At 50.8% G+C, this 24,185-nt stretch overlaps 1 protein-coding gene across 2 annotated transcripts in view; it reads left to right on the forward strand.

Moving 5' to 3' along the window:
• Positions 1 to 24,185, forward strand: part of RMDN1 (regulator of microtubule dynamics 1) — a 48,148-nt gene that overhangs the window by 21,776 nt on the left and 2,187 nt on the right. For both annotated transcript variants that reach the window (XM_075353116.1, XM_075353117.1), the window contains exons 8-9: positions 5,332 to 5,362; positions 5,515 to 5,648. In XM_075353116.1, the coding sequence (XP_075209231.1) occupies positions 5,332 to 5,362; positions 5,515 to 5,648 (165 nt within the window). The remainder of the gene's footprint in view (positions 1 to 5,331; positions 5,363 to 5,514; positions 5,649 to 24,185) is intronic.

The raw sequence follows: 24,185 nt of genomic DNA on the forward strand, positions 1-24,185 counted from the left end.
GCCACCCACGGTTGTGGTGATAGGGTTGACACCACCGCTGCTCTGGACGGGGATCCCGGGAGTTGTAACAGTGAGCAGCCGAGTTGTTAGTTCTCCCCTCCGTGGGTAGGGGGTTGGTTGTCCCGGGGCCCGGTGATGGGGTAGGGATAGTTGCAGGGCCTGGCGAGGTGCAGGGACGCGGGGGCAGCGCTGTGCCGCACGGCACGGGTGTACTCACTCAGCCTGAGACGATGACACAGTTCACGGTAAAACACTCGGCTGGAAAGACTGGTCCCCCGGACGGCTGCGGATGCTTTTCCCCGGTAGGTTAGCGGTGACTGTCCTCTCCCTGCACCTAAGTACTGCCGTTGGTTCCAATGGGTTCCCACCGGTAACCCGCTCCCCGGCTTGGATATGGGCCGGAGGCGCCCCACTTTGCCCGCAGGCGCTGGCTCTGAGGAACTGATGCCTTGGCGGTGGCGGTGTCCCTCTCACACGGTTGGACGGTTGCCTTCAATCGGGACTTAGTTGTTTGGAAACCCAGGAGGTCCCCTTCACTGACGGATTTGGCAAATTGTACGGCGACTCCAAGCCTTGCCGGGGTCCGAAAGGCCCCTGCCAATGGTGCTGACTTCTCTTCGTGTACCGGTCCGGTACCTCCGGGCCACCGCCCGTCCACGGTCCTTACGGCAACTCAGATAGGCCACTCCTGCAGACTGTCACCGCCGTCTGCTAACCTTGCTGTCTCGCCCGGGGCACACACCTGGACGCAGTCAGTTACTCTTTTACCACTTCGCTCCTCACTCTTGCTCCTCACTCCTTCACTTCCCTAGCTTAAGGGTATGTGCGCACGTTGCTTTTTACCTGCTTTTTACCTGCTTTTTTGCTGCTTTTTCTTCTGCGCTGTTTAATGCCAAAATGGATGTGTTCTTCTATTCAAGCAAAGTCTATGGGAATTTGGGTTTCTTGTTCACACTATGTTGTTCAAAATGCTGCCTTTTTGAGGCAGAACTTTGGTCAAAAACTCAGCTTTTCAAAGAAGCAACATGTCAATTGTTTTTGCCATTTGGGTTTTGCACTGCAAAGCTGAGTTTTTGACCAAAGTTCTGCCACAAAAAGGCAGCATTTTGAACAACATAGTGTGAACAAGAAACCCAAATTCCCATAGACTTTGCTTGAATAGAAGAACACATCCATTTTGGCATTAAACAATGCAGAAGAAAAAGCAGCAAAAAAGCAGGTAAAAAGCAGGTAATAAGCAACGTGCGCACATACCCTAACTCTTCTCTTCCTAAAACTGATCTGCCTGCTTTTCCCGCCTCCAGGACTGAACTCCTCGGTGGGCGGGACCAACCGCCTGGCCCACCCCCTGGTGTGAACATCAGCCCCTGGAGGAAGGCAACAAGGGTTTCTGGGTCTAGCTTTGATGTGCCTAACCGGGGTGTAGGGTGTGGTGGTGTAATTACCTGTGACCCCTGGCTTGCCCAGGGCGTCACATCTGCACAAGCAGTGCTGTTGAGAAAATTCCGGCAGCAGGTGTCTCTTCATTAAAATCTTGAAATTTTTATTCTTGACATGCAAATAAAATATTAATGTATGGACGTAGCCCCTAAACAACTGACACGTTTCAAAGATACTAATCATAGGACTTTGTTCGAAACGCGTCGAGAGTTTAGGTGCTGCATTCCCTCATGAATTTTTTATTCTTGACATGCAAATAAAATATTAAAGATTTTAATGAAGAGACGCCTGGTGCCGGAATTTTCTCTTGTTTTTCATTACTGCATATGTATGGTATCCAGCCAGCCACTTGTTGCAGACATCGGTATTCTGTTGGAATCCGGTGAGGAACCACTTATCCCCTTCCTTGCTCCTAGTCAGCGCTATTGAACTCAGTAATTGGCTGCAGCACTATTGACGTGACTGGGGCAGCGGTGAAGAACAATTACTGGACCCTGGCAGGGTAACATCCTCAAGCATATTATATATACACACTGTGTGTAATATATATATATACATACATACGTACATACGTACGTACGTACACCTATAAAAGGGAAAAATCAGAAAAACTGACAATTTTGCAGTGGTCTCAATTTTTTTGGCAGAGCTATGACCGCCTGCAAGTATTCAAGTCACAGAAATATACCTTTTAAATTAATATTTATCGATTGATGGATTTTAACCCCTTCACGACCGGCCAATTTTTCGCTTTCAGTTTTTTTTTCGCCACTTTTTTTCAGAGTCGTAACTTTTTTATTTTTCAGTCAATATGGTCATGTGAGGGCTCATTTTTTGCGGAACGAGCTGTACTTTTAAATGAAACCCTCAGTTTTACCATAGTGTACTGGAAAACGGCAAAAAAATTCCAAATGCAGAAAAATTGCAAAAAAGTGCAATAACACTATGGTTTTTGAGATATTTTATTCACTGTTGGGTGTGATGCCTCAGGGCAGTGCGAGTTGATAGACACCAAACATGTATAGGTTTACTTTTATATAAGGGGTTAAAAAAAAATAAATCGGAAGTTTGTCCGAAAAAAGTGGCGCACGTTTTACGCCATATTCCGTGACCCGTAGCGTTCTCGTTTTTTGGGATCTATGGCTCAGTGACTGCTTATTTTTTGCGTCTCGAGCTGACGTTTAACGGTACCATTTTTGCGCAGATGCTACATTTTGATCGCCTGTTATTGCATTTTGCGCAAAAGTTGTGGCGACAAAAAAGTCGTTTTGGCGTTTGGAATTTTTTTGCCGCTACGTCGTATACTGATCAGATTGATTTTATATTTTGATCGGGCGTTTCTGAACGCGGCGATACCAAATGTGTGTATTTTTTATTTTTTTAACACTTTAATTTTCAATGGGGCGAATGGGGGGTGATTTGAACTTTTAGGTTTTTTTTTTTTTTTTTTAATTTTTTAAAATTTTTTTTTATTTTACTAGTCCCCCTAGGGGGCTATTGCAATCAGCAATCCGATCACTCTGCAGTATCTTCTGATCACAGCTACAAGGCTGTAAACAGCAGATACGCTCTCTTTTGCTGTGCCGCTGGCACAGCGAAAGTGAAAGCAAGTCAGGTGTAGTACAGGAGTTATCACATGACAACTATCGGGAGTCACGTGATCGTGTCACGTGACTTCCGGTATCGGGCGGTAAGTAAAATTTTACCGCGATCGCGCTTATAATGGCGCTGTCACATTGACAGCGCCATATAAGGGGTTAAACGGCACGAGCAGCTAACGATTCTGCTCGTGCCTACCAGGCACACATCTCAGCTGTGAAAATCAGCTGAGATGTGTGCCGATCGCAGCATGATGCTGCCGGCAGACCGCGGGCAGTAAGGTTATGACCGCAGAGACGTAATTTTACGGCCCGCGGTCGTGAAGGGGTTAAAGAACTACAATATAGTGATCTAAAAGAAATTTTCAGCCAAAAAAATAACGGACCAAGAGAGATAATCAAAGTAGTCACTCAAAGTGAGGGATTATACCACCACCCTTTAGTCACAGTAGAATGGATATACTGATTCAAATAGTTGTAGAAAACCAATTCGCACAAAGAAGAATCAGAAACCAGATATAAAAGTAATAATCTTTATTAGGAAAATATTAAAAGGCAAAATGGGGTGTAATAACAAAGTGCACAAGATGGCGTACCAGAGCAGCGGAGAGAAAGTGTCCGGTATACAAGGAAATGTAATAACATGCATGGAGCCTACAAGGAATATCACCCAGTACACAGTCAATTAGACCTATAAGTCAAAAGGTTAAGACCCCGTGACAGGTGAAAAAACAAAGGTGGCACAATTGGATAAGGAATAAGTAGACCTCAGATCACTTAACTCGCCGCTGGAATGGCGCCAGATCCCCCCTACACACGTTTCGGCGCAAGCCTTCGTCAGGGGGGCCCTTATCTTAATCTTAATAAAGATTATTACTTTTAGATCTTGTTTCTGATTCTTCTTTGTGCAAGTTGTTTGTTTTTTTTAATATAGTGATCTAAGCACAAAGAAAAATAAAAATCACAAGGTCCACAAAAAAATGTGATACATCCGTGTGCAACATAAACCTCTAACCACACGGTCAAGGACAGGTGTATGTATGTTATGTTTTTGTGGGTTTCCTCCAGGGTCTCCGGTTTCCTTCCACACTTTAAAGACATACAGATAGGCAATATAGATTGAGTCCCAATGGAGATAGTGTTACTGATGTATGTAAAGTGATGTGGAATTAATCTAATATATAAAGCTGAGTGTGTGTGCATGTCCGCTAAAGGAATCCGCACAGTCGCATTTACAATCACAAAATTTTGCAGACGCCTCATGTGACTCCAGGAACGTCAGACTGGTTTGACACGAAAATTTAACCCCGCGCTTTACAGTTACTCTCCAAAATCCTGCCTCCATTAAACTGAATGGAGGTGGGAGCTACAAGCTATTAATAGCAACTGTCAGTGGTTGCTATAGGAACAAAATAAACACTTAGTATAATAAGCTTATGTGTGAGGTAATAAGATGTTGGTGGGGAGACTGATAGAGAGAGAGACACACACATAGAGACAGACACAGAGATGAAGACAGACTGATACAAATACAGACAGACAGACACAGATAGAAACAGACAGACAGACAAGGAAATAGACACACAGACAGAGACTTGGAGAGAGGCAGAGAGACAGTTACTATCCCGGGCAACGCCTGGTACTACAGCTAGTAGTGTTATATAAGTGAATAATTATTATTACACTGGCTTTTCCAGGGATAAGTTTGTTACTGCTATAAAACCGCCACCATCACTAATACTACTGCCATAGTAACCTACTGTGGTCAGATACTAGGTCATTGGCTGTATGACTAAAGGCAATTCCTCAATTTTATCTGCAAAATTGTGTGCTGATCGACCTCATGGAGCTATCACAAACTACAGACCCGGTCTGAAGAGAACACCACACTCCATCACAGGCACCATACGTGGCCATTGGAAAAGGCCATCCAGCTCTCCTCCTTGGTATTTTAGGATGACGCAATAGTGTCCTATGCTTGGGAAAGACAATCATTATTAGATTAGTGGCGGTCTGACTCCTGTTTACCAGGCACATTGATGGATGGCATTGCCACTGCAAAACTCTCTTTATCTGTTATACTAGACATATCCACTATTTATACTATGGCACAGTGCCTGGTAAACCGTAAAGGGACGCAGCACTCGGCCATTCTGTCAGATGCGTGCACAGACCTTTAAACTGGCACCTTGCGTTCATACTGGATCAGAGTCTCTATATAATGTTATTCTGTGGCTCCAGGATACACTGAGCCTTGTGCTAATAGTTCTTTTGGTTTTTTCTTTTCCCTCAGGCTTTGGTATATTTTGAAATGGCTGAAGAAGGTAAATTACATAGTGCTGATGTTTAGGTTTTCTTTGTGCAAATATGCTGTATATGAAAACAATTGCTTTGCAGCCCCCTCTTTATGGCCGATCACCCCGATCCCATTGTATACATGGATTATCTGAATGTTTCTTCTCATTATCTCCGGTAGTGGATCCAAACTTCTACAGTAAAAACCTTCTTTACTTGGGGAAGACGTTTCTAAAGCTGAAGAACAAGGAGACGGCCTTAATGTGGCTGCACAAAGCTAAAGACTATCCTGTGCGGACAGAGGAGGATAAGGAGGTATCTGGAGCACCTTAACTTTTCTTGCATTTCCAATAACTTATACAATTTGCTATGAGACCAACTCAATAGTATCGTGTGCCATTCAATAACATGTATACAATTTTTTGGAGAACCTATGGATGATTGATGGTTGTAGCATCCATCGAAACATCTGTCAGACATACAGTAATGGGCGCAAACCATCAAAGCTTTTACACCCCTATTTTGGTACAACTGGATGCAGTACTCAAATGTTGGGGCTTTTGGTGTTCACACCATGTTTGCCTCGCTCTAACAAAGAAGGCAAGACCGCATGGCAATCAGAGTTTGTCAAATTCAGGATGAGCGATGGCATTTGCGATGCCATACATTTTACTCCAGTCCCTGCGGGACTAACCCAGGTGTATGCCACTTATCCGACGAACTCATACCGACCTGAGGCATCACACTGACATCAGATTTACCATATAGTGAACACCGTGAATAAAATACCCCAAAAACAATTGTACTCTTGGGCCGAGGAGGACGCAAAAAAAAAAATACAGACAGCACAGCATCATAGCGGATTCTTTTTGTGAGGTAAAACATTTCCCTGCTTGTTTAAACCCCTTCAGCACCCGGGCGCTTTCAGTTTTGGTTTGTTTGTTTTTTTGCTCCCCTTCTTCTGAGAGCCGTAACTTTATTTTCTTTTTCGCTCCTAATTGGGAGACCCAGACAATTGGGTGTATAGCTATTGCCTCTGGAGGCCACACAAAGTATTACACTTAAAAGTGTAAGGCCCCTCCCCTTCTGGCTATACACCCCCAGTGGGATCACTGGCTCACCAGTTTTGTGCTTTGTGCGAAGGAGGCAACACATCCACGCATAGCTCCACTTTTTAGTCAGCAGCAGCTGCTGACTATGTCGGATGGAAGAAAAGAGGGCCCATACTAAGGGCTCCCAGCATGCTCCCTTCTCACCCCACTGTATGTCGGAGGTGTTTGTAAGGTTGAGGTACCCATTGCGGGTACGGCGGCAGGAGCCCACATGCTGATTCCTTCCCCATCCCTTTTTACAGGGCTCTGGGTGAAGTGGGATTTACCGGTCTCCAGGCACTGAGACCGTGCTCCATCTACAGCCCCTGGAGAAGATGCTGGATGGAGCGGAGTACATCAGGGACATGGCCCTGCTTCCTCAAGGTACTCTGTGTCCCCGTGCATTTGGCGCTCACACCGCAGCATGCTGGGTGTTGTAGTGCGCCGGGGGACATCAGCGCTGCGGCGCCTGTGCCATGGCCTCATTCAGCTTCGCTGAAACAGGCTCACTTATGGGAATTGGTCGCGCCGGCCGCTGGGACTGCGGCGCGGCTGGCACTTGTAGTGCGCCGGGGACTTCAGCGCGGCCTGCGCTTTTACGGCGGCCGCGCTGATAACTAGAGTCCCCGGCTTTTGCGGCCTGCTTCCGTTCGTTCCCGCCCCCAGACCTGCCAGTCAGGAGAGGGGCGGGACGCTGGCCACTTCTAGGAATCGGTCGCGCCGGCCGCTGGGACTGCGGCGCGGCTGGCACTTGTGGTGCGCCGGGGACTTCAGCGCGGCCCGCGCTTTTACGGCGGCCGCGCTGTTAACTCAGTCCCCGGCTTCTGGGCCTAGTCTCCCTTCGTTACCGCCCACAGCCCTGACAGTCAGGGTAGGGGCGTGACGCTGCATAGCACAGCAGCGCTGAGAGCTGGAGTATGTTTTGCATACTCCACCCCTCTCACTGTGTGCACTGTGAATCCGGATTCCCGCACTTTCTCAGGCACGCCCACGGCTTCCTTCTCTACAAGGACGCCGGCAGCCATTAGTGTCAGTTTCTGTACGATACAGAGACAAGTGTGGAAGACCCTGGCATTCTGATAGTCACACAATCGCTGCAACAGGCGTTAAGCAGCACCTGTGGTGCTAACCCCTCTAGTGCAGAAGTGCACTTATAGATATGCTTGTACTATATACATTGCACTGTTTGGTCGCACGTTGTATATACCCTCCTGGATTATGCGGAGGAGTTATCAGCATATTCTCTGTGTAAAGCAAAGGTGCAGAACCACATGTTTTTCTATGCAGCTGGTACAGCATGTACGGCTATACGGCCGGCAGGTTACATAGACTCCCATTGTATGCACTAATGGCCAGGGGATGAGGACGGTGTCTGCAGTATTTACTGACAGTTTTTCTGAGACTATGGCTATGATACTAGAAGCCTAGCAGTCCGGACATGTCTCTCACAATATGGGCACTGTTGAATCATTGATCCATGGCCCCCCTCAGTGTGAACAACTAACAGCTCCGGGAATGTCACACGCATCCCAGAGTCACGGCTCTGCACGGACGTCAGTCCCAGACAGCCTAAGCGGGCTCACTATGAGCGGCCTCGGTTTCATCAGGGTCCTACCAGAGGACTCTCTGTGTAATGAGGCGGAAATAGCGGCTCAGGATTCTGATCCTGAGGCCGCTCTCAATCTGGATACACCTGATCGTGACGCCATAGTAAATAATCTTATAGCGTCCATCTATAGAATGTGGGTTATTTCTCACAGCTCCTCCAGTGGAGGAGTCAGCTTCACGTATTTTTCTGGACCACTCTGCCTTCAGAGAGGCAGTCCAGGAACACCACGCTTATCCAGATATGCGCTTCTCCAAACGGCTTAGGATACACGTTATTCCTGTCCCCTGACTTGGTCAAGGACTGGACCCAGTGTCCCAAGCGGCATCCTCCAATCTCCAGGCTTGTAGCTAGATCCATAGTTGCAGTGGGAGATGGAACTGCACTCAAAGATGCCACTGACAGACAGATGGATCTCTGGTCGAAAGCCATCTATGAGGCTGTCGGCGCACCGTTGGCTCCGGCATTCTCTCCCTTGGGGCACTCCAAGCTATTTCAGCTTGTCTTACACAGATTGACACGGTTACACGTACATCTGTGCCGCAGGTGGCATCCTTAACCTCTCAAATGTCTGCATTTGTTTCTTACGCGATTCAGGTTGTCCTGGACTCTGCGAACCGTGCGGCGGTAGCCTCCGCTACTCCGTGTTTTTAAGCAGAGCCTGGTCTGCTCGTTAAGTGAATGGAAGGCAGATTCTGCTTCCAAAAAAGGTTGCCTAACCAGTTGCCTTTTTCTGCTGACCGACTGTTTGGTGAGCGTTGGATGTAACCATTAAACAGTCCAGGGGTAAGGATTCATCCTTTCCTCAGCCCGGACACAACAAACCCCAACAGAGCAAGAGGCAGTCGGGGTTTTCGGCCTTTTCGAGGCTCGGGCAGGTCCCATTTTTCCTCGTCCAATGTGGACTCAAAAGGATCAGAGGAGCTCAGATTCTTAGCGGGCTCAGTCACGCCCAAAAAAGCGACAGTCTGAAAACCCGCTTCCAAGGCGGCTTCCTCATGACTTGCGGCCTCGGTCGGTAGCAGGCTCTCCCGCCTTGGCGATATTTAGCTGCCATAGGTCAATGACCATTGGGTGTGAGACATTCTGTCTCACGGGTACAGGATAGAGCTCACTTCTCGTCCTCCAACTCGATTCTTCAGAATTTCTCCACCTCCCGGCCGAGCCGCTGCTCTTCTGCAAACAGGGTGCACTCTATAGGCAGAAAGAGTGATGACCCCCGTTCCTCTTCAGGAACAAGGTCACGGTTTTTACCCCAAATTCTTTGCGGTACCTATAACAACGGGCCGTTCCGTCCCGTTCTGGATCTAAAAATGCTCAGCAAGCTCGTGGACACCAGGCGGTTCCGGATGGAATCCCTCCGCCATGTCATCGCCTCAAGGTCCCAAGGATATTTCCTAGCATCATTAGGCATCAAGGATGCTTATCCACACGTGCCGATTGATCCAGAGCACTAGCGTTTCTACGCTTCGTTATAGGAGACGAACACCTTCTGTTCGTAGCTCTACCTTCCGGCTAGCGACAGTCCCACTGGTCTTCGCCAAGGTCAGGGCAGCAGTAGTCACAGTCCTGCACTCTCAGGGTCACTCTGTGATCCCGTATTTAGACGATCTACTTGCAAGGCACTCTCTTAGGAAACATGCCAACACTGCCCGAACGTTGCGCTGGAGACTCTCTAGAGTTTTGGGTGGATCATCAACTTTTTAAAGTCAGATCCGACCCCGACCCTATCGATAACATATCTAGGCATAGAGTTTCTTACTCTCTCAGCGATAGTGAAGCTTCCGCTAGACAAACAGCATTCACTACGGGCTGCAAGCTCTTCTTTAAGAACCAGTCGCACACATTGAGACGCCTCATGCACTTCCTACGTAAGATGGTAGCAATGGAGGCAGTTCCTTTCGCGCAGTTTTACTGCGTCCACTACAATGGGACATTCTCCGCCAATGGGACGAGGAGTCGACGTCCCTCAACAGAGTCGTCGTTCTTTCTCAGGCGGCCAAGGAATCTCTACGGTGGTGGCTTCTTCCCACCTCTTGGTCAAAAAGAAGGTCCTTCCTATCCCCATCCTGGGCGATAGTTACGACAGACGCGAGTCTATCAGGGTGGGGAGCAGTTTTTCTCCACTACAGCGCTCAGGGTACGTGGACTCAGCAAGAGTCCACCCTTCAGATCAATGTTCTTGAACACAGAGCAGTGTATCTTGCCCTACAAACCTTCCAACAGCAGCTGGAAAGCAAGCATATCCGACTTCAGTCGGACAGCTCCACAGCGGTGGCATACATCAACCACCAAGGAAGAACGCGCAACCGGCAAGCCTTCCAGGAAGTCCGGCAGGTTCTGATGTGGGTGGAAGACACGGCATCCACCATATCCACAATTCACATCCCAGGTGTGGAAAACTAGGAAGCTGACTTCCTAAGTCGCTGGGGTGTGGCCGAAAGAGTATGGTCTCCTCACCCGGACGGGTTTCAGGAGATCTGGCGCCGCTGACAGAGGCCGGACGTCGATCTAATGGCGTCACGGCACAACAACAATGTGCCAGCTTCATGGCACGGTTTCACAATCATCGAGCTCTGGCGGCAAACGCCTTAGTTCAGCATTGGTCGCAGTTCCAGCTACCTTAGGTGCCACCTCTGGCATTGTTGCCCAGAGTACTGCGCTAGATCAAGACCGACTGCGGCCGCGCCATCCTCGTCGCTACAGATTGGCCGAGGATGTTGTGGTACTCGGTTCTGTGGTGCCTCACGGTAGGCTAACCGAGGGCACTACCAGACCAATCAGACTGGCTGTCTCAAGGGCCATTCTTCCATTTGAATTCTACGGCCCTCAACCGGAAGGTGTGGCATTTAGTCCTGGAACCTAGTGTCGTCAGGATTACCTCAGGACGTGGTTGCCACCATGAGACAGGCTAGCATACCAACGTCCGCCAAGATTGACCACAGGACGTGGAAGATATTCTTATCTCGGTGCTCGGCGCAGGGTGTTTCTCCCTGGCCGGTTGCATCGTCTATGTTTCCTTCCTTCCTGCAATCTAGGTGGGAAAATGGGTTGTCGCTCAGTTCCCTTTAGGGACAAGTCTCAGCGCTATCTGTATTTTTTCAGAAACGACGACTTCCTCAGGTACGCACGTTCCTACGGGGAGTTTGTCTTCTCAGCACTCCGTACAAGCGGCCGTTAGAGCCCTGAGATCTGAGCAAGGTTCTAATTGCTCTCCAGATGCCGCCTTTCGAGCCTTTGAAGGATGTCTCCCTTCCCGCTTTTCACGGGAAGTGGCCTTCTAGTAACGGTCTCGTCTCTTAGGAGAGTTTCCGAGCTAGCAACGCTCTCATACAAACTCCCTTCCTGGTCCTTCACCAGGACAGGGTAGTTCTGCGTCCGGTTCCGGAATTTCTCCCTAAGGTGGTATCCCACTTTCATATCAATCAGGATATCACCTCACCTTCTTTGTGTCCTCGTCCAGTCCATCAATTTCAGAAAGATTTGCATCTGTTGGTTCTGGTGAGAGCACTCAGGTTCTACTTCCCGCATGGCGCTCCTGCGCCACCCGGATGCACTCTTTGTCCTTGTCGCTGGTCGGCGTAAACAGTCGCAAGCTTCCAAATCCACCCTGGCTCGGGGGATCGAGGAACCAATTCTTGAAACCTACAGTTCTACTGGGCTTCTGGTTCTCTCAAGGCCGAAGGCCCATTCTACCAGAGCCGTGGGTGCATCCTGGACATTACGGCACCAGGCTACGGCTCAGCAGGTGTGTCAGGCACCTACCTGATTGGGTCTGCATACTTTTACCAAGCATTTTCAGGTGCATACCTACGCTTCGGCAGACGCCAGCCTAGGTAGATAAGTCCTTCAGGCGGCAATTGCCCACCTGTAGGAAAGGGCTGTTTGACGGCCCTATCACGAGGTATTCTTTTACCCACCCAGGGACTGCTTTTGGACGTCCCAATTGTCTGGGTCTCCCAATTAGGAGCGAAAAAGAAGAAGGGAATTTTGTTTACTTACCGTAAATTCCTTTTCTTCTAGCTCCAATTGGGAGACCCAGCACCCGCCCTGTTTTCTCTGGGTTTTTCTGTTTTTTCGGGTACACATGTTGTTCATGTGGTATGGTTCAGTTCTCCGATGTTTCCTCGGATTGAATTGGTCTTTAAACCAGTTATTGGCTTTCCTCCTTCTTGCTTTGGCACTAAAACTGGTGAGCCAGTGATCCCACTGGGGGTGTATAGCCAGAAGGGGAGGGGCCTTACACTTTTAAGTGTAATACTTTGTGTGGCCTCCAGAGGCAATAGCTATACACCCAATTGTCTGGGTCTCCCAATTGGAGCTAGAAGAAAAGGAATTTACGGTAAGTAAACAAAATTCCCTTCTTCTTCATCGTTCCTTATGGGAGACCCAGACCATGGGTGTATAGCTTCTGCCTCCGGAGGACACACAAAGTACTACACTAAAAAGTGTAGCTCCTCCCTCCGAGCATATACACCCCGTGGATAACCAAATATAGCCAGTTCAATGCTTTGTGTTCAGGAGGTCACACACACATGCATTCTCTTTTGATTTTTCATTTTTCATTTTTGATTTTAAAGAATTGGAAGAAAAGCGGGTCCAAGCCTGGACTCCCGGCATGTCCCTTGTCACCCCACTGTGTCGGCGGTGCTGTTAAGGTTGATTTACAAGGCTGGAGCCTTACATGCCGCGCTCCTTCACCATCCCTCGGGCTCTGGCTTGAAGTGGGAGCCATCACGGTTCTCACTGCTTTGCAGGAGACCGGTCTCCATCCGCAGCCCTTTCAGGACCCTGCCGGACGGAGCGCTCATCCCTCAGGGACCTGGCCCTGCGTCTCATAAGCTAAGTATTGAGACGTTATTGAGGGGTCCCTTGTACATTTATTGTGGGGAGAGTGTGTTATTTAACTTTGCTGTAATTTCCGGCCGGTTCTCTGGTTTTTTCCTGAGAACCGCGCCGAGGATGCCTGCTTGTCGGCCGCATGGAAAAATTTAGGCCCCGGCTTCGGCTGCGGCCTACTTTCGTTTTCACTGCCCCTGCATGTCAGTCATGCAGGGGGACAGTGCGGCGCCGCCCACCGGCCGTTCAGCACAGGGGAGGACACTCCTCTCTGAGGAGATGTTTCCCTCCCCTGTATTTCTCCTTGGCCCTCCGGTTCCCGCTCTTGGACTAAACCCCGCCCCCCCTCCTCACTCCGGCGCCATTTTATCAGCGTTCACACACTGATCGGCGCTGGCTGCTGCAGCTCTGCAATCTGTCTGGGGGTCCAAGCTGTGGAATCCGGAGGGCACACAAAACGGTCTGGTAAGCCACAACCTCTGGTTGTGGACTTCTTATACACTCTCTGGGGGTCATTCTGAAGGAGTGTGTTCTTTACTGCAGAGCCTCCACCTCAGCAGCATGTCTCTCACTAGGAGCAAGGCTTTACTCTTTCCACTGACCGCCAGGTTGACCTTCTGGCCAAATCTGTTTATGAAGCGGCAGGGGCCTCGTTCTCCCCGTCTTTTGCAGCAGTGTGGGCTCTTAAGGCAGTCTCTGCTTCTCTGGCGGAGATGCATTCCCTCACCAGGGACTCTATGCCCGAAATGGTTGCCTTAACTTCCCAGGCTTCGGCTTTTTCATCCTCTGCCATTCTGGAGGCTTCTCACCGTACGGCGGTGGCTTCTGCTAATTCCCTCGCGATCCGCAGGATCTTGTGGCTTCGAGAGTGGAAAGCAGACGCTTCTTCCAAGAAGTACCTTGCTGGGCTCCCTTTTGCTGGGTCCCGGCTGTTCGGTGAACAACTGGATGAAATTATTAAGGAGGCTACTGGCGGGATGAGTACTTCCTTGCCACAAACTAAAACCAGGAAACCTGTCCAGGGCAGGTACCAGTCGAGGTTTCGTTCCTTTCGTTCCTCTAACTGGTCATCCTCTAAGCCCTCAGCCTCGTCCACTAACTCAGCCAAGGATCGAAAACCCAGCTGGCGCACGAAGCCGCGTCCTCAGAAGAACGGAGGAGCCGCTGCCACTAAGGCAGCCTCCTCTTGACTATCTGGCCGCGCCAGCAACGTCCTTGGTCGGTGGCAGGCTCTCCCACTTTGGCGACGTGTGGTTTCAACACGTCTCCGATCAGTGGGTGCGGGATATCATCTCCCACGGCTACAGGATAGAATTCTCTTCCAGCCCGCCAAACAGATTTTTTCTGTCCACTCCCCCCTGCTCCAAGGCTGCCGCCTTCTCTCAGGCCGTGGCATCCTTGCAGGCCAACGGAGTAATTGTACCGGTTCCCACCCGGGAACGGTTCAGAGGTTTCTACTCAAATCTCTTCCTAGTCCCCAAGAAGGACAGTTCCTTCCGGCCCATCCTGGATCTCAAGCTTCTCAACAAGCATGTTCAGGTGCGGCACTTTCGCATGGAATCTCTGCGATCAGTCATTGCCTCAATGACCCAAGGAGATTTTCTTGCATCCATCGACATCAGAGATGCCTATTTGCATGTGCCAATTGCAGTTTCACACCAGCGTTGGCTACGTTTTGCAATCGGAGAGGAACATTTCCAATTCGTGGCTCTCCCCTTCGGGTTAGCCACGGCCCCTCGAGTATTCACCAAGGTCATGGCAGCAGTGGTTGCGGTTCTGCACCTCCAGGGGGTGGCAGTGATTCCTTACCTGGACGACCTTCTAGTCAAGGCTTCATCCAGTGCAGACTGTCAGCGGAGTGTCTCGCTCACTCTCGCCACGCTTGTTCAATTCGGGTGGCTTGTCAATCTGCCCAAGTCCACTCTGACCCCGACCCAGAAACTTACGTACCTAGGGATGCAATTCGAGACTCTGCCGGCACTTGTGAAGCTGCCCTTAGTCAAACAGCAGTCCCTTCATCTGGCGGTGCGCTCTCTGTTGAGGCCCCGCCGTCATTCCATCAGGCACCTCATGCAGGTGCTGGGTCAGATGGTGGCATCAATGGAAGCGGTTCCCTTTGCCCAGTTCCATCTGCGTCCCCTGCAGCTGGACATTCTCCGCTGTTGGGACAAGCGGACCTCTTCCTTGCACAGGCTAGTGGCTCTGTCACCACAGACCAGGAGCTCTCTTCAGTGGTGGCTTCGGCCCCTCTCTCTATCCCAGGGACGCTCCTTTCTGATCCCGTCCTGGGTGATTCTCACCACAGATGCCAGTCTATCCGGCTGGGGAGCAGTGTTTCTCCACCACCGAGCACAGGGCACTTGGACTCCGTCCGAATCAGCCCTCTCGATCAACGTGCTGGAAATCAGAGCGGTGCTCCTAGCTCTCGTAGCCTTTCACCACCTGTTGGCGGGCAAGCACATTCGAGTCCAGTCAGACAACGCGACAGAAGTTGCCTACATCAATCACCAGGGCGGGACTCGCAGCCGCCTAGCAATGTTGGAGGTTCAACGTATCCTTCAGTGGACGGAGGACTCAAAGTCCACCATATCCGCAGTCCACATCCCAGGCGTAGAAAACTGGGAGGCAGATTATCTCAGCCGTCAAACCGTGGACAGCGGCGAGTGGGCCCTGCATCCGGCAGTGTTCCGGTCAATCTGCCGCAAGTGGGGCACTCCGGAAGTGGATCTAATGGCATCCCGGCACAACAACAAGGTCCCGGGTTTACGTGGCTCGCTCCCACGATCCTCAGGCCTTGGCAGCGGACGCGCTGGTTCAGGATTGGTCCCAGTTCCGTCTGGCCTACGTGTTTCCCCCTCTAGATCTCTTGCCCAGAGTCCTGCGCAAAATCAGAATGGAGGTCCGTCGGGTCATCCTCATTGCCCCGGACTGGCCCAGGCGAGCTTGGTACCCAGACCTGCTCCGTCTGTCCGTAGAGGTGCCGTGGCATCTCCCGGATCGCCCAGACCTTCTCTCACAAGGTCCGTTTTTCCGCCAGAATTCTGCGGCTCTCAGATTGACGGCGTGGCTCTTGAGTCCTGGATCTTGACGGCTTCTGGCATTCCTTCCGAGGTCATCTCCACTATGACTCAGGCTCGGAAGTCTTCCTCGGCCAGGATTTACCACAGGACTTGGAGAATTTTCCTGTCCTGGTGTCGCTCTTCCGGCCATGCTCCTTGGCCTTTTTCCTTGCCGACCATCCTGTCTTTTCTACAGTCCGGTCTGCAGCTAGGACTATCCCTCAATTCCCTCAAGGGACAGGTCTCGGCTCTGTCAGTGTTGTTCCAGCGGCGTATCGCCCGACTGGCCCAGGTGCGCACCTTCATGCAGGGCGCATCTCACATCATTCCTCCTTATCGGCGGCCTTTGGATCCCTGGGACCTTAATCTGGTCCTCACGGCCTTACAGAAACCCCCCTTTGAGCCTCTTAGGGAGGTTTCTTTGTTTCGACTTTCACAGAAAGTGGTCTTTCTAGTGGCCATAACTTCTCTCAGGAGAGTCTCTGATTTGGTTGCGCTCTCTTCGGAGTTACCCTTTTTGCTTTTTCACCATGACAAGGTGGTTCTCCGTCCGACTCCGGACTTTCTCCCTAAGGTGGTGTCTCCTTTCCACCTTAACCAGGACATTTCATTGCCTTCCCTTTTGTCCGGCTCCTGTGCATCGCTTTGAGAAAGCGTTGCATACTCTGGATCTGGTGCGGGCGCTCCGGATCTATGTGTCACGCACCGCTGCTCTTAGGCGGTGCACCTCTCTTTTTGTGCTGACCACAGGTCAGCGCAAGGGTCTCTCGGCTTCTAAACCGACCCTAGCTCTTTGGATTAGGTCGGCCATATCCGATGCCTACCAATGTACCCAGGTGCCTCCCCCGCCGGGGATTAAGGCGCACTCGACCAGAGCTGTCGGTGCCTCTTGGGCTTTCAAGCACCAGGCTACGGCTCAGCAGGTCTGTCAGGCTGCCATTTGGTCTAGTCTGCCCACCTTTTCGAAGCACTACCAAGTGCATGCTCATGCTTCGGCAGATGCGAGCTTGGGCAGACGCATCCTTCAGGCGGCTGTCGCCCATTTGTGAAGTTAGGTTTTGCCTACTTCTCAGTTTAGTTTCTTTCCCACCCATGGACTGCTTTGAGACGTCCCATGGTCTGGGTCTCCCATAAGGAACGATGAAGAAAAAGAGAATTTTGTTTACTTACCGTAAATTCTTTTTCTTATAGTTCCGACATGGGAGACCCAGCACCCTCCCTGTTGCCTGTTGGCAGTTCTTGTTCCGTGTGTTTTCACCGGCTGTTGTTGTAGACAGAGGTTCCGGTTATTCCGGGTTGTACTCTCTCTACTTGTGGGTTGATGTCCTCCTTCAGCTTTTGCACTAAACTGGCTATATTTGGTTATCCACGGGGTGTATATGCTCGGAGGGAGGAGCTACACTTTTTAGTGTAGTACTTTGTGTGTCCTCCGGAGGCAGAAGCTATACACCCATGGTCTGGGTCTCCCATGTCGGAACTATAAGAAAAAGAATTTATGGTAAGTAAACAAAATTCTCTTTTTTCCATCAATCTTGCCATATGGAGGGCTTGTGTTTTTTGCGAGACGAGTTGTACTTTTAAATGAAAAAAAGTTTTACCATATAGTGTACTGGAAAACAGCAAAAAAAATTACAAGTGTTGAAAAACTGCAAAAAAAAAAGTGATCGCACAATAGTTTTTGGGATATTTTATTCACAGTGTTCACTATATGGTAAAACTGATGTGTTGGTGTGATGCCTGAGGTCGGTGAGAGTTTGTAGACACCAAACATGAATAGGTTTACTTGTATCTAAGGGGTTAAAAAAATTCCCAAGCTTGTCCAATAAGTGGTGTACATTTTGCGCCATTTTCCGAAACTTGTGGCGTTCTCATTTTTTGGGATCTATGGCTTATTTTTTGCGTCTCGAGCTGACATTTTTAATGGTATAATTTCTTCAGCGCTCTATTGGGAGACCCAGACGATTGGGTGTATAGCACTGCCTCCGGAGGCCACACAAAGCAATTACACTAAAAAGTGTAAGGCCCCTCCCCTTCTGGCTATACACCCCCAGTGGGATCACTGGCTCACCAGTTTTCTGCTTTGTGCGAAGGAGGTCAGACATCCACGCATAGCTCCACTGTTTGTAGTCAGCAGTAGCTGCTGGCTATATCGGATGGAAGAAAAGAGGACCCATATGGGGCCCCCAGCATGCTCCCTTCTCACCCGCGGTGGTGCTTGTAAGGTTGAGGTACCTATTGCTGGTACAGAGGCTGGAGCCCACATGCTGTTTTCCTTCCACATCCCCTTAGGGCTCTGTGGAAGTGGGATCTTACCGGCCTCCAAGCCCTGAGGCCGGGCTCCATCCACAGACCCAGAGAACCTGCTGGATTTGGAGCGGGAGTGCCGTTCAGGGACAAGGCCCTGCAACTTTCAGGTACTCTGTGTCCCCGGCAGGCACGGACACTCTCAAGGCTTGCTGAGCGTTATAGTGCGCCGGAGACAGTAGCGCTGTGCGCTGGGGTTAGGTCACTGCAGCTTTGCTGAGTGACGTTACATGTTGGGAACTACTGCGCCGACCGCTGCTGGAGCGGCGGCGCAGCTGCGACTTGTGGTGCGCCGGGGACTTTGCGCCGACCGCGCTTTTACGGCGGCGGCGCTTCTAACTTTAGCCCCCGGCTTCTGTGGCCTAGCGCCGCTTCGTTCCCGCCCCCACCCTGTCAATCAGGGTAGGGGAGAGACGCTGCTCAATTGGCAGCGCCGAGGGCTGGAGCTTTATTTACATGCTCCAGCCCTCTCACTAGGCACAGTGGGAAGCAGGCTTCCCGCTCTTCGTCTGTATACGCCCAGGGCCCGCCCCCCCTCTCCACAAGGACGCCGGCAGCCATTACACATGCGGTCTGGCTGGGGAAAGGCAGCAGGCTCTGGGAGACCCAGACTAAAGGGATTTCGGCGACCACACACCCGCTCCTAAGCGGGCGGTAAGCTGCACTTTAGTGCTGGCCCCACTTGTGCCTCAGTGTTATATTAGTGTACTTTTTTCTTAGTACCATATATATATATAGTTGCACTGTAAGGTCGCTTCTTGGCTGGACACCCTGTACTGCTCTAAGGAGGCAGCAACATGTCATCCGCAAAACGCAAGGGTGCCAAGGCACAGGCTGTGTACACTGTTTGTACTGCATGTGGGGCTGATCTACCGGCAGGCTCCAAAGACTCACATTGTATGCAATGTTCAGTCCCAGTGGCACTCCGTCAGCCAGAGCCTAATGTGGTGGTAGCCCAGGCAGAGACGCCTGTGAACCCTGCCCCGGTGACGGGGACAGACTTTGCAGTTTTTGCTGACAAAATGTCTGTGACTATGTTAAAAATCCTGGAGACCTTGCAGTCCAGGCCAGTTACTCAGACCATGGACACTGCTGTGTCTATGCTCTCCGGTCCCCCTCAGTTGGAACTAATCCGTACTTCAAGGGGGTCTCAAGCATCACAAGCTGAAGTCTCTGACTCAGATGACAGTCCCAGGCAGCCTAAGCGAGCTCGCTGGGAAAGACCCTCCACGTCATCACACTGTTCAGGGTCTCAGCGAGAAGAGTCTCTCTGTGATGAGACTGAGGACGGTGATCAGGATTCTAATCCTGAGGCTCCTTTCAATCTGGATGCCCCTGATGGTGACGCCATGGTTAATGACCTTATATCGGCGATTAATAGACTGTTGGATATTTCTCCCCCAGCCCCTTCTGAAGAGGAGGCAGCGGCACAGCAGGAGCAGTTCCATTTCCTGTATCCCAAGCGTAAATTAAGTGCTTTTTTGGACCACTCTGACTTCAGAGAATCGATCCAGAAACACGACGCTCATCCAGATAAGCATTTCTCTAAACGCTCTAAGGATACCCGTTACCCTTTTCCTGCTGAGGTGACGAAACGCTGGACCCAGTGTCCAAAGGTGGATCCCCCAATTTCCAAGCTTGCGGCTAGATCCATAGTCGCAGTAGAGGATGGCGCTTCACTTAAAGATGCCAACGACAGACAGATGGACCTTTGGTTGAAATCTGTCTATGAAGCTATCGGCGCGTCGTTTGCTCCAGCATTCGCGGCCGTGTGGGCACTCCAAGCTATTTCAGCTGGTTTAGCACAGGTGGATGCTATCATACATCCAGCAGTGACGCAGGTGGCGTCCCTAACTTCGCAAATGTCTGCGTTTGCGACCTATGCTATCAATGCTGTCCTAGAATCTACGAGCCGTACCGCTATGGCGTCCGCCAATTCTGTGGTTTTGCGCAGAGCCTTGTGGTTAAAGGACTGGAAAGCAGATGCTGGTTCCAAAAAATGCTTAACCAGCCTGCCATTATCCAGAGACAGACTGTTTGGTGAGCCATTGGCTGAAATCATAAAACAGTCCAAGGGTAAGGACTCTTCCTTACCACAGCCCAGAGCAAGTAAACCTCAACAGAAAAAGTGGCAGTCGAGGTTTCGGTCCTTTCGAGGCTCGGGCAAGGCCCAATTCTCCTCGTCCAAAAGGACTCAGAAAGAACAAGGGAGCTGAGATTCCTGGCGGGCTCACTCACGCCCCAGGAAAGCAAATGGAGGAACCGCTTCCAAAGCGGCTACCTCATGACTTTCGGCCTCCTCCCTCCGCATCCTCGGTCGGTGGCAGGCTCTCCCGCTTTTGCGACGTTTGGCTGTCACAGGTCAAGGACCGGTGGGTAACAGACATTTTGTCTCGCGGGTACAGAATCGAGTTCAGTTCTCGACCTCCACTTCGGTTCTTCAGAACCTCCCCACACCCCAACCGAGCAGATGCCCTGCTGCAGGCGGTGGACTCTCTAAGAGCAGAAGGAGTCGTGATCCCTGTCCCCCCTCAAGAACGAGGGCGAGGATTTTACTCCAATCTCTTTGTGGTTCCAAAAAAGGACGGCTCCTTCCGTCCTGTTCTGGACCTAAAACTGCTCAACAAGCATGTGAACGCCAGGCGGTTCCGGATGGAATCCCTCCGCTCAGTCATTGCCTCAATGTCTCAAGGAGATTTCATAGCATCAATAGACATCAAAGATGCTTATCTCCACGTGCCGATTGCTACAGAGCACCAACGCTTTCTACGCTTCGTGATAGGAGACGACCATCTTCAGTTCGTAGCTCTGCCATTTGGTCTGGCGACAGCCCCTCGGGTGTTCACCAAGTTCATGGCGGCAGTGGTAGCAGTCTTGCACTCTCACGGACACTCTGTGATCCCTTACTTGGACGATCTACTGGTCAAGGCACCCTCTCAAGAGGCATGCCAACTCAGCCTGAATGTTGCACTGGAGACTCTCCAGGCGTTCGGGTGGATCATCAACTTCCCGAAGTCAAATCTGTCACCGACCCAATCACTAACGTATCTTGGCATGGAGTTTCATACTCTCTCAGCGATAGTGAAGCTTCCGCTGGACAAGCAGCGGTCTCTACAGACTGGGGTGCAGGCTCTCCTTCAAAGTCAGTCGCACTCCTTAAGACGCCTCATGCACTTCCTCGGGAAGATGGTGGCGGCAATAGAGGCGGTTCCGTTTGCGCAGTTTCATCTGCGTCCACTTCAATGGGACATTCTCCGCCAATGGGACGGGAAGTCAACATCCCTAGACAGGAAAGTCTCCCTTTCCCAGACGGCCAAGGACTCTCTGCAGTGGTGGCTTCTTCCCACCTCATTATCACAGGGAAGATCCTTCCTACCACCGTCTTGGGCGGTGGTCACGACAGACGCGAGTCTGTCAGGGTGGGGAGCAGTTTTTCTCCACCACAGGGCTCAGGGTACGTGGACTCGGCAGGAGTCCACCCTTCAGATCAATGTTCTGGAAATCAGAGCAGTGTATCTTGCCCTACTAGCCTTCCAGCAGTGGCTGGAGGGGAAGCAGATCCGAATTCAGTCGGACAACTCCACAGCGGTGGCATACATCAACCACCAAGGGGGGACACGCAGTCGGCAAGCCTTCCAGGAAGTCCGGCGGATTCTGATGTGGGTGGAAGCCACAGCCTCCACCATATCCGCAGTTCACATCCCCGGCGTAGAAAACTGGGAAGCAGACTTCCTCAGTCGCCAGGGCATGGACGCAGGGGAATGGTCCCTTCACCCAGACGTGTTTCAGGAAATCTGTCGCCGCTGGGGGGTGCCGGACGTCGACCTAATGGCGTCACGGCACAACAACAAGGTTCCAACCTTCATGGCACGGTCTCGCGATCAAAGAGTGCTGGCGGCAGACGCCCTAGTGCAAGATTGGTCGCAGTTCCGGCTCCCTTATGTGTTTCCACCTCTGGCACTCTTGCCCAGAGTGCTACGCAAGATCAGATCCGATTGCAGCCGCGTCATACTTGTCGCCCCAGACTGGCCGAGGAGGGCGTGGTATCCGGATCTGTGGCAGCTCACGGTCGGCCAACCGTGGGCACTACCAGACCGACCAGACTTACTGTCCCAAGGGCCGTTTTTCCATCGGAATTCTGCGGCCCTGAACCTGACTGTGTGGCCATTGAGTCCTGGATCCTAGCGTCTTCAGGATTGTCCCAAGGGGTCGTTGCCACCATGAGACAGGCTAGGAAGCCCACGTCCGCTAAGATCTACCACAGAACGTGGAGGATATTCTTATCCTGGTCCTCTGCTCAGGGAGTGTCTCCCTGGCCATTTGCATTGCCTACCTTTCTTTCTTTCCTGCAATCTGGGTTAGAAAAAGGTTTGTCGCTCAGCTCCCTTAAAGGTCAGGTCTCGGCGCTATCTGTCTTTTTTCAGAGGCGTTTGGCACGCCTTCCTAAGGTGCGCACGTTCCTGCAGGGGGTTTGTCATATTGTACCCCCGTACAAGCGGCCGTTAGATCCATGGGATCTGAACAGGGTACTAGTTGCCCTCCAGAAGCCGCCCTTCGAGCCTCTGAGGGAGGTTTCACTTTCTAGACTATCACAGAAAGTGGCTTTTCTGGTAGCGATCACATCTCTTCGGAGAGTGTCTGAGCTGGCAGCACTATCATCCAAGGCTCCCTTCCTGGTCTTCCACCAGGACAAGGTTGTGCTGCGCCCCATTCAGGAGTTTCTCCCGAAGGTGGTATCCTCTTTTCATCTTAATCAGGATATCTCTTTGCCTTCGTTTTGTCCTCATGCAGTTCATCGGTATGAGAAAGATTTACATTTGTTAGATCTGGTGAGAGCACTCAGAATCTACATTTCCCGCACGGCGCCCTTGCGCCGTTCGGATGCACTCTTTGTCCTTGTCGCTGGTCAGCGCAAAGGGTCGCAGGCTTCTAAGGCCACCCTGGCTCGATGGATCAAAGAACCAATTCTTGAAGCCTACCGTTCTGCTGGGCTTCCGGTTCCTTCAGGGCTGAAGGCCCATTCTACCAGAGCCGTGGGTGCATCCTGGGCATTACGACACCAGGCTACGGCTCAACAGGTGTGCCAGGCAGCTACCTGGTCGAGTCTGCACACTTTCACCAAACATTATCAGGTGCATACCTATGCTTCGGCGGACGCCAGCCTAGGTAGAAGAGTCCTGCAGGCGGCAGTTGCCTCCCCGTAGGGGAGGGCTGTCTTGCAGCTCTAACATGAGGTATTTCTTTACCCACCCAGGGACAGCTTTTGGACGTCCCAATCGTCTGGGTCTCCCAATAGAGCGCTGAAGAAGAAGGGAATTTTGTTACTTACCGTAAATTCCTTTTCTTCTAGCTCTTATTGGGAGACCCAGCACCCGCCCTGTTGTCCTTCGGGATTTTTGGTTTGTTTGCGGGTACACATGTTGTTCATGTTGAACGGTTTTCAGTTCTCCGTTGTTACTCGGAGAGAATTTGTTTAAACCAGTTATTGGCTTTCCTCCTTCTTGCTTTTGCACTAAAACTGGTGAGCCAGTGATCCCACTGGGGGTGTATAGCCAGAAGGGGAGGGGCCTTACACTTTTTAGTGTAATTGCTTTGTGTGGCCTCCGGAGGCAGTGCTATACACCCAATCGTCTGGGTCTCCCAATAAGAGCTAGAAGAAAAGGAATTTACGGTAAGTAACAAAATTCCCTTCTTATGTGCAGATTCTACGTTTTGATCGCCTCTTATTGCATTTTGCGCAAAACGTGCAGTAACCAAAAAACGTAATTTTGGCGTTTGGCGTAGCGGCAAAAAAAATTCCATTTACCAATCAGATTAATTGATTTATTTTGATCGGGCATTTCTGAACGCGGCGATACCAAATGTGTATATATTTTTTTTTAACCCTTTAATTTTCAGTGGGGTGAAAGGGGGGGTGATTTGAACTTTTAGGTTTTTGGTTTTATTTTATTTA

This window comes from Anomaloglossus baeobatrachus, chromosome 6 (assembly GCF_048569485.1).
Source record: "Anomaloglossus baeobatrachus isolate aAnoBae1 chromosome 6, aAnoBae1.hap1, whole genome shotgun sequence".
NCBI classification, from domain to species: Eukaryota; Metazoa; Chordata; class Amphibia; order Anura; family Aromobatidae; genus Anomaloglossus; species Anomaloglossus baeobatrachus.